We start from the raw sequence: 10,355 nt of genomic DNA, 5'->3' as shown, positions 1-10,355 counted from the left end.
AAAAAAAAGGAATAAAAATAAAATAAAAAACCAAAATTCCTGTCATAAACACCAAAAGTCTAAAACTACTTGGTAACACTGCTAGGTATGCAGTTAAGAGTTTGTGCTGGATATAAGGCTGATCTTGGCCTACAGATGTGGGGACCTGGGCCCAGAGTCTTCAGCAAGTACTTTCCGTACATCTGTAGTGGCTTCCCAATCCTTACCCTGTTTCTCCAGGTGGCATCCCTCTCCTAGTTGCTGTGCTATTCTCGAACAGACTTGAGGTGCTATTCCCAGGCCCATGTACCTTTGAATCCTTGTGGCCCTTGCTCAGCCTTCTGTGCTCCTCTTCCCCTGGCAGTCTTTGTCCTCTCAGGTCACTTGCTGCAGGGTAGGGTGGGGTGCTATGATAGTGCCTGGCCCTCTGCTCCTGCTGTTGCAGTCCAAGCCTGCTTAGTTCAGTTCTTAGACCTCTCCTGAGTAAGGAGGTGTGGGGCTAACACTGCCTAGCATGTAATAAACACTCAACACCTACGAGTAGCTATTATTATACACTTGTTTTCCAATTTTTAAATTATAGTCAATGTTGTGATAAACATCTGTACTAGGATTTTTCCACTTGCTGTGTCAAAAGGAATAGTTTCCATATATCCTTAGAAAAATTGCCTAGCCCTGTATTTGATCAGTACCTTGGTCTTTTGTAAAAACAGATGATATAAAGGCTTGCAGTGAAACATAATCTCACAGAGGCCACTCCTTATTCAGTAGCCAGTCAGTAACAGATACAATTCTATCTCTAGTTATGTAAAGCAATATTTTTGTAAGGCTTAGAAATAACATTTTAGGACTCTTTTAAATTAAGGAGTTTAAATGCTTTGACACTGCATTCATAGCTCAACTGAAATCTTACTGTGACTTATTAAAATGATTTGGTTCTTTAAATGCTCCTAGTCCTCAGATGTTGTTACTGTCATATCCAGGTTCAAAAGCTCACAAGGTCATTGGCCAGTACTGTCAGACCAACACCAAGACCCTATCGAGATTGCTCTTGCTCTAAAAAAAGTACTATTTGATCTGAATTTATTTATTTAATTTTTTTTTGCAGTACCAGGAATTGAACGCAGGACCTTGTGCTAGCCAAGCAAGCACTTTTTCTACTGAGATATATCCCTGGCCCCATGAATCTGAGTGATTTTTTTTTTTTTTTTTTTTTTGCGGAACTGGGGATTGAACTCAAGCCCTTGCACTTGCCAGGAAAGTGCTTATTCTACTGAGTCATCTGCCTGGCCCCCTGAATGATTTTAAAACAGGCTGAAAGTCTGTTTTAAAGGTCAGAAATGTCCACTTGAGCATATCTGTGATACCTGGGAAACAGCAGCATCCTATGGTCAAACTGTCTAGAGGCAGGGCAATAAAGAGCCTATTCTCTGGGTTGGACCCATTAAATCCTGTGTTGTCACTGTTTGAGATATATTGAAGCCAGGATTTACAAGAGAAAAGATTTAATGTAGGATAAATAATTTATAGGATTATTTTATAATATTCACCCAAAGAGTCAAATGCAAGTGTGCAGAGATCTGTCCATACACTAGAGACCCAAAGAATCCAGTTGAGGGCCTGGATCCCACGTTAACGTCCTCCACGAGTTCAGTTGGACACCTAGAGCTCACAACAAGCTCTCATGCAAGTCTGTATCAAGGATCTACACTGGGAAGGCCCAAAAGCCAGTGTAAGCTAAAAGGATAAAGGATCTGTGGCAGCAGTCTGAGGAATCTGCACTGGAACTGGGAAACCATGTTCAAGGTGAAGACCTGAGTACCCCCAAAGAGAACCACAACCATCCTCTGCGAGGACTGTGAGGAACCCAAGCTCCTCCAAGAATGAAAACAGCTATTTCATATCAGGAAAACCATGGTAACAAGCTTCTTCAGGAAAATCAACAGCACCATCTCCTCTTCCAGTTCTGCTTTTATGCTACTGGCAACAATCCTCAGGTGGGCCTCCCATATCTACAACCACACTGATTCAGTTCAACTAGGTGTTACAAGTTAATCCACAAGGCACATGCAAATCTTGGGCCTGAGGCTCTTTTACACAGGGTCTCCTAGAAATTACTTCCAATCTCATCTTAATTGTGAATGTGGCATTTTACCCTCCCAAAGAGACTGACAAATCTTGGGTCACCCACCTAACTCTCCCCACACTCCCCACACCCTCAGAATGTCTCATGGCAAAATGATAATTATTTGAAAAAGTCTGAGGCAGGAGGATTGCAAATTTGAGCCTGTTTCAAAAACAAAACAAACCCTTGGGTCAGGAAGTGCAAATCACAAGTACACTGACATTTCATCTCAGACAGAACGGCCATCACTGAGAAACAATAAAAGTTAGAGAGGATGCAGTGCAAAAAGGAACCTTTCTACACTACTGTTAAAAATACAAATTAGTATAACTGCTATGGATATCAATATGGCAGTTCCTCAAAAAAAAAAAAAAAAAATTACCATATGGACCAGCAATTCCACTTCTGGGTGTATAAAAAAAAAAAAAAAAGAAAGAAAGAAAAGTGAAAATAGAGCTACCACTAGATCCAGCTATACCATTTCTTGGTAAATACCCAGAGGAATCAGCATGCTGTAGGGACAAGTGCATATCCATGTTTACCATGACCCAATATACTGTGCACATATGTATGTTATACCCTGGCCAGGGAATGGGACCATGAATGGATAAAGATGTCATGGTATGCATACACAACACAACACAAGGAAGAACAAAATTCTGTCATTTGTAAGACAATGGATGGAACTAGAGATGATGTTGAGTGAAATAAGCCAGCTTCAAAATACACAAATATTCAATATCTTCCCTATTTTTTCCTGTTCTAGATCTCCTATGTAGAATCTAAAATAAGATGATAGGAAAGTAGCAAGGAGGCTATCAGATAAGAGGAAGGAAATATGAGTGTTATGCTTTGTGTCTAGATGTCTTCCCAAAGCCTTATACAGTCATGTGGGGCAGGTTTTTTTAGAAGTAGCTGAATCTAGAGTTTGTGACTGATTTCTATGCAAGGTGGGATGGAAAGTGCTGGGATTAAAGTTGGGTAATTTGTGGATCACTCAATTGATTGGATTAGCACCATCCTAATCTCAGAAGTCTGGATAAGATAAAAGGAGCAGAAAGATGCTTCTTTCACCCTTTTGTTCGCCTTGCTTTTACTGTTTATCCCTGCCATAAACTATTGTCCTCTGCCACACCACCTTGCCTTGGAGCTGGCCAATTATGAACTGAAACCTCTGCAAACTGAGCTAAATAAACCTTAACTTTGAAAGTTGGATATTTTGGCCTAGCAACAACAACAACAAAAATAATAAGATAAAGGGATAGAAAGAGGAGATCATGTTGAATAGTAAGGTTCAGTGTTGAACTAAGAGACTCGATACAGTTCTCATCAATTTGTGACCGAAAGCAGAAGTTGGTGATCTAAGGCACTACTGTATAAGTATTGGTAGTGAAGAGGATGATTATACACATTGAACTCCCTCCAAAAAATGTGATATGGAGAGAGAAACAGAATGAAAGTGAACGAAGTATGTGTATTATGCCACTGGCAAAATGAAACATAATCTGTATAACATATAAAAACAGGAAGAAACAAATCATAAAATGTGTATACTAAAAGAAAAATGAAAAAACTTGAGGTCAGATTCTTGATCAGCTCTGCCTATAGGCATGCTAATCATTTAGAGCATGTATCTAAAAACTGGCCATACGGGGTTGATTAGTCCTGATTACATAACCCATCTCTTTCTCCTTCAAGAATTATAGGGACATTCAGCTACTGATGAGTGCCCTAAGTCTGCAGCCATTGCCCTCTGGTCATCTTGGATTCCAGCAGAGCTTCTGCTCAAACGAGGCTGTCTCAAGCAGAAACAATTAAAGAGCTGGCGAAAAGGATTTATCTGGGGCCAAAACTAGAATGGAGATAATCTAGTTTGATCTCCTTCAAAGTTGTGCCTGTTTCAGCCCAAACTGTTCTCTATTCTCTCTGTTCTTTGTGGTATACAGGATTGAACTCAGGGTCTCTGCATTGAATTACAACCTCAACCCCACCCTTTTTTAAAAACTTGCCATCCTGTCTGAGCTCCACAGAATGCTGTTACTTCATGCAACATAGGATAATGTTACTTTTTAACTGTGCTTTATAAATCAGACTATGCTTCACCACTAATGTATCCTGAAATGTTCTTCTGGAACTTTGCTGAGAACCTGCCTAGAACTAGGCATGGTGGCACACATCAATAATTCTGGAACCCTGGGAGGCTGAAGTAGAAGGCCGAAGCCTAGTCACTTTTGTAGGACCCTACCTCAAAATATAAAACGAACCGGGATGTAGGTCAATGTGAAGGCTCTGTTCAATCCCTGTCTAAAGTGTAAAACCCCACCCCTCATACCCTGACCCAGGTCTAAGGCCCCATCTACTCTTAAAGGGACCTCCTAAATCTGCTAATACATCTTAATCGGTTTTATTTTTTGTTCAACAATGGAACAACATTTTACTTATTCCATAAAATAGAGCAAGCATTCTCATAGAGCTAGAAGATGGTTCTATAGATTAGAGGGCTTGAAGAAAGCTGAAAGGAGGCAGATTTGGTGACCCATGCCTAGCATCCCAACACTGGCTGAGGTGCAAGTTTTCTTTTTCTTTTCTTTTTTTTTTCTTTTTCTTTTTTTTTTGCGGAACCGGGGATTGAACTTGTGCTTGTCAGGCAAATGCTTATTCTACTGAGCAGTCTCCTGGCCCTGAGGTGGAAGTTTTCAAGGCCAGCCTGTACTACAAAGTAAGACCCTGCCTTTGAAAAACAAAACAAAGAAGAAACTCGGCTGACTGGGAAATGTGGCTGTTACTAATCCTGATTTTTTAGGTCAGATAAACACTTTAGTTTCAGCTTGGTGACATGGAGTTTCACCTTGTGTGACTCCACTGTCATTTTTTGTCTAGTCTGAGAGAGCCTAGGATATACGGCCAAATAATGGCCTCCTGTGACACATATTCAATAACATAACACTTAAAGGTAATAAAAAAAAAAAAATCCATCCCCTTCCAGGATAGTCACATATTACGAGCAACACAAAGTCCTTCCGACTTTCATTAGTAAAGACGCCTAATTCCGGTGTTCGGGGAGGCACAGATGGGAAGAAGCTGTTAGTCTTGGGACTTCTCAGTCGCTGGGTCACAGATCAGATCAAGGGGCTGGCAGGATGGCACTGCCACAGGCAACCGGAACGAGGGTCAGGCCTCTGCTCAGGGCTGGTATTACTAGATTGTCGCAGTATGAGACGATGGCCACTGAAAAACTTCACTTAAAAGCCAGAAGCCCATAATCTAACTTTACTCAAGTGAGCCGATTCCCCGATTTTCTTTTAAAGCACTGAGAGGTCTGGGGCCCCGCGCCCTGACCCTCCGGCCCGGAGCGCTAGGCGCGTGCGCGCTGAAACCCGTACACCTTGCAGCCAGCGGACCTTCTGATTCCTCGGACTCCAGTCTCCCTGCAGCTCTTTCCTCCTACGTAGGATTCTTTTTCTTTAGCTTTTGTGGAACCGCGCACAAGCCAGCCCCTCTTCCTTGTCCCAGCAAGTCTGCAAGCCCGGGTTGGAAGTGGGGAACACGTAGGGGGTCAAGGGGCGAACAGCGGCTTGGGGCGGGGTCCCGGGCGGAAGTGCGGCTGCGCGGTCCAGCCCTTCGCGGAGGAAGCCGGAAGAACCCCTCATTGCCCCTGGGTCCCTGGGCTCAGGGCTTGGGTGTGAGCCCCGCAGCATCCAAGCACGGTCATGGCGGCCGAGGAGGTGGTTCAGATCCGTTTGGAGGGTCGCTGCTACCCGGTGAGCAAGAGGAAGCTGCTGGAGCAGAGCGACTACTTCCGCGCGCTGTACCGCTCCGGCATGCGCGAGGCGCGGGGCGCGGAGGCCGGCGGCCCCGAGGTGCAGCAGCTGCGCGGCTTGAGCGCGCCCGGCCTGCGCCTAGTGCTGGACTTCATCGACGCCGGCGGGGCTCGCGAGGGCGGGCTGCTGGGCATGGCGCCGGGCGACGAGGACACAGACGAGGCGGGCCTGCTGTCCGGGCTAGTGGAGGCCGCCTCCTTCCTGCAGGTTACGGCGCTGCTGCGGCTGCTGCTGTCCCAGGTGCGGCTCGGTAACTGCCTGGAGCTCCACCGCCTGGCGCAGGTGCACGGGTTGCCTGACCTGCAGGAGGCCTGTTTGCACTTTATGGGCGCCCACTTCCACCAGGTGCTGCGCCAGCCCCACTTCCCGCTCCTGGCAGCAGGGGACCCTGGCCTGCAGCAGAGGCTGAGGGAGGCCCGCATGACCGGGACACCGGTCCTCGTGGCTCTGGGGGACTTTCTGGGAGGACCGCTGGCGCCTCATCCATACCAGGGGGAGCCCCCGTCCATGCTCAGGTACGATGAGACTATGGAACGCTGGTTCCCGCTTGCCAGCAATCTTCCCCCAGACCTGGTGAACGTCAGGGGCTACGGGGCCGCCGTCTTGGACAATTATCTCTTCATCGTGGGCGGGTATAGGATCAGCAGCCAGGAGATCTCCGCCGCTCACTCCTACAACCCCAGCACTAATGAATGGCTCCAGGTGGCCTCCATGAACCAGAAGAGGTAAGGGGTCGAGCAGAGTCGGCGTCCCATTCATTCCTGGTACCTGCACTCTTCCGAATGTGCTGGGTGGGATGACGTCTGCAGGAGAGCTGCTGGCTTCCAGCTGGCAAAGCTCCCAATGAACCAGGAGAACTAGGAGCATGCAAGGAAGAAGAGGCCTCAGCCTGATCTCTTAGCTGAGTGATTTCTTTCAGGTATTATGCCTTCGTATAAAACTGTTTCCTTTACATGTATTCTAGTGCAAAGAAGTTGTTTCCAAGAACAGTAGTCTAGAAGAAAACAACTCATTCCAGATCATTATGACACTGGGAACTGTTTGGGGGCATCGGTTGTTTTCAGTAACTTTGAAGCCGTTAGTACTGTGGCACCAATCCATGATGAGCAGATAATCATTAGAGAGTTATTTTTATGTTACATAGGATTCCCTGCTCCTTTTCTTTTTGTGGTTCTGATGATTAAACTCAAGCCTTTGTGCTTCCCCAAATATTTATGTATTTATTTATCTTGAGACAGGTTCTTACTAATTTCTGAGGCTGCCTTCAACTTGGGATCTTCTTGTCTCGTACTTCTGAATAGCTGGGATTACAGGTCTGTGCCACTGTACCAACCTTTACTTTTTCCCATCTCTTTTGCTTCTGTCTAAAGATTCATCAACGTTGGTTCAAAACATGAGCTGGCTCAACTACTGCTGTTCCTTGATATCAGGTATCTGTGGAGGATTGGTATGAGGATCATCACAAATATCAAAATCTACCAAGGCTCAATTTCCTTTTATAAAATGTAATATTTGCATATAAATTGTCAATTTCTTTACTTCGTCTTTAAATTATTTATGATACATAATGCAGTGTAAAGGCCGTGTAACTACACTGTATTACTTAGGGCATAAAGATAAAAATATCAATGCATGTTCAGGACAAAAGAGATTTTTTTCTCAGATGTCTTCATTCCCTAGCTTGGTTGAATCCACAGATGCAGAGCCTGTGCTGCATGTGTGGCAGGCTGAGTGTATTTTCCCCTACACTAGCCATCTCCTTTCTCATCGTGCAACTCGCCATCTCCCCAGCACGAGTGACTTGAAAAAGGAAAAGGAGAAATATAAGGGTGGTGGTGGGAGGGCAAGTTGGGCAAGGAGCCAGGAAACAAGTATGAAAACAACAGCAAGGGCTGGTTGCAGAGTTACGTGCCTGTAATCCTAGCACTCAGCCCGAGGCAAAAAGATTGCTTCAAGTTTTGAGTGCAGCCTGGGCCACATAGTGAGTTCAAAGTCATGAACTACATAGTGACTGTACTCTCTGAAAAGAAAATAAAGATGGTAGGACTCAAGATGCCTCAACTCCACCACTCAGAGGTTAGGAGAACCATTGTGAACCAAGAACAGTGTCTTCTAGTCCACTGTTGCCTTCTCAAGCCCCACTGTGTCTTTCTTTCTTTCTTTCTTTATTGTACTGGGAATTGAACTCAGGACCTTGTGCTTGCCAGGTGGGCACTTATGCCACTGAGCTATCTCCTTGGCATGAAGACCCACTATGCAGCCTGCCCTGAAATGTGAACTAAGAGTTGCGGACTCACAGCTGGGTGAAACAAGTACTTGGGAATCTTTTATACACATTTAGTTCACTTGAGGGTCTCCCTACATCAGGTTTGTTTAGGGACCACTGGTTTTATTTCTATTGGAATGTAAAACTCATTTCAGGTCATGAATTTTTTTGTGAGTATGAGGAATCAAACTCAGGACCTCACACTTGCCAGGCAGGAGCATGAGCTATATCCCCAACCCCAATGACATGAATTTCTTACATCCTGCAAAGTGTTCTTGTCATGGAAAAATTTTCTTCATCAATTTTGCAAGATAGTTTTGCAGGATCCGTCAGTCTTGCTTGAAGTTGTTTTCTTTTAAGGCTTGGAGCACTTTACTCCAAGCTGTCCTCAGCTTTGAAGTTTGAATTGAGAAGTCTGTTGTAATTCTGATGGGTTTACTGTTATAAGTGAGCTGTCGCTTTTCTCTAACAGCTTTTAAGATTCTCTCCTTGTGCTGGACGTCAGGGATTTTGGCTATGATGTGTTGTGGCATGCCTTTTTGAGACAGGGTGTTAGTATTCAATTCAGGCTGGCCTTGAGCTCACTTTGTAGCCTAGACTAGTTTTAAACTTGCAAGGGAGGCTGGTGAGATGGCTCAGTGGGGCTGGTGAGATGGCTCAGTGGTCTAAAGCACCTACTTAGAACAAGCTTAGCAAAGCACAGGGACCGCGATTCAATCCCCCAGCACCACATGCCAGCCAGCCCTGCCCACTGGTGGGCTGAGCTGGCCGCGCGTGCACGCGCGCACACACACACACACACACACAAATAAATAAAAAAAAAAAATAAATTTGCAAGGATCCTACTGCCTCAGCCTCCTGAGTGTTGGGATTACAAGCATGTGCTACCATGCCCAGCTTTTGCTTCCCTATATTTGTATGTTAAATTCTTCCTCATATTTGGAAAATTTTTTGCTAGTCTATAAACCTGTTTCTATGCTGTTTATGCTGTCTTCTAGTTTTTCACTCATTCCATTTAATCTTAGTCTTTGCATCAGCTGGCCCCTGTTGTATCCATTTTTTATGTTCTTGTTTTTAAGCTGTCTTTGAGTTAACTGGGCTTTGAAAACATCCCTGTCTTCTAATTATGGCATTTTTGTTTTCACATTGGGTATTTCTGCTGCCTATTCTTTCATTAGAATTTGTAATATACTGAATTTCTGTTTTGGCTCCTTCTGTTTGGAATGTTCTTTTCTAACTGGTCATTCATGTATTGTATCATGCTGTTTAGCTCAGGTAGTTTTTTGTTAGTGTCTCCCGTAAACTTTATTCTAGTTTTGTCCATTGTCTAATATGTTGGAACACCTTAATTTGTTTTTTTCTCCACTCTTATGATTTCATATAATTCCATGGTGTGATTTATTTATTTCTTCCCCATCAATTTCCCATGGATTAGTTCTGGAAAAGTTTGGAGTTTTTGGAGAGCTTTTTTTTTTTGGCTTTGCTTTCTCATTACTGTTCGTGTGTGTGTGTGTGTGTGTGTGTGTGTGTGTGTGTGTGTGTGGAGGGGCAGGGTTCAGGTTGATTACAATGGAACTTTGTTGTTGGTATAGAGAACTCTTTCGTAAGCATCTGTTTTTCAGTGCTCCATTCTGGGCGTAGTGACCTATAGGCCTTTGCTTCTGTCCCCAGATCTAACCACCTCCCTTAATTTGTGAGGAAAAGATATAGTTGGCCTAGCACTCAGTTTTGCACCAGTGGCCCATAATATTGGTAATGAGACAAAGATAACCCGGATATCAGTATAGGAGAAAACCAATTAATAGCAGCAAGTATGTTACCTGGATAGTAGCAACAAAATCAGCGATAATAGTGTCAGACACAAACTGGATCTTGACATATCAGAAGAGCCAGTAATGTACCTCTCTTAACCACAGGAAGGAAATATATAATTATAGCATAACTACTGAGACAAACCAAGTATTGGCAAACGGTAAATGTCTATTAGATATAGCAATTATGCCTCTATTAACAATAGAAAGAAACTCAAATAATAACATAGAGTTAACTATCTGAGTATTAGTAAAGCTTACTGTTTATAGTAATAAAGATGGAGTTAGAAATGAGAGAGTGAAAAAAAGTAAAATGTGAAAAATTACTTATCAAAGATGAGAAAAGGGCTGGG

The 10,355-nt window shown here is 43.9% G+C and overlaps 1 protein-coding gene across 1 annotated transcript in view; it reads left to right on the top strand.

The window, feature by feature from the left end:
* The first annotated feature begins 5,752 nt into the window (after positions 1-5,752).
* The window catches only part of Klhl42 (kelch like family member 42), a 37,892-nt gene continuing 33,289 nt past the window's right edge, over positions 5,753-10,355 (top strand). The window contains exon 1 of the mRNA XM_004630279.2: positions 5,753-6,650. Coding sequence (XP_004630336.1) covers positions 5,815-6,650 — 836 coding nt within the window. The 5' untranslated portion in view covers positions 5,753-5,814. The remainder of the gene's footprint in view (positions 6,651-10,355) is intronic.

This window comes from Octodon degus, unplaced genomic scaffold (genome assembly GCF_000260255.1).
Source record: "Octodon degus isolate 3935 unplaced genomic scaffold, OctDeg1.0 scaffold00034, whole genome shotgun sequence".
Lineage (NCBI taxonomy): Eukaryota > Metazoa > Chordata > Mammalia > Rodentia > Octodontidae > Octodon > Octodon degus.
Note: the sequence above shows the minus strand (reverse complement) of the source record. Positions and strands in the feature narration are given on the sequence as shown.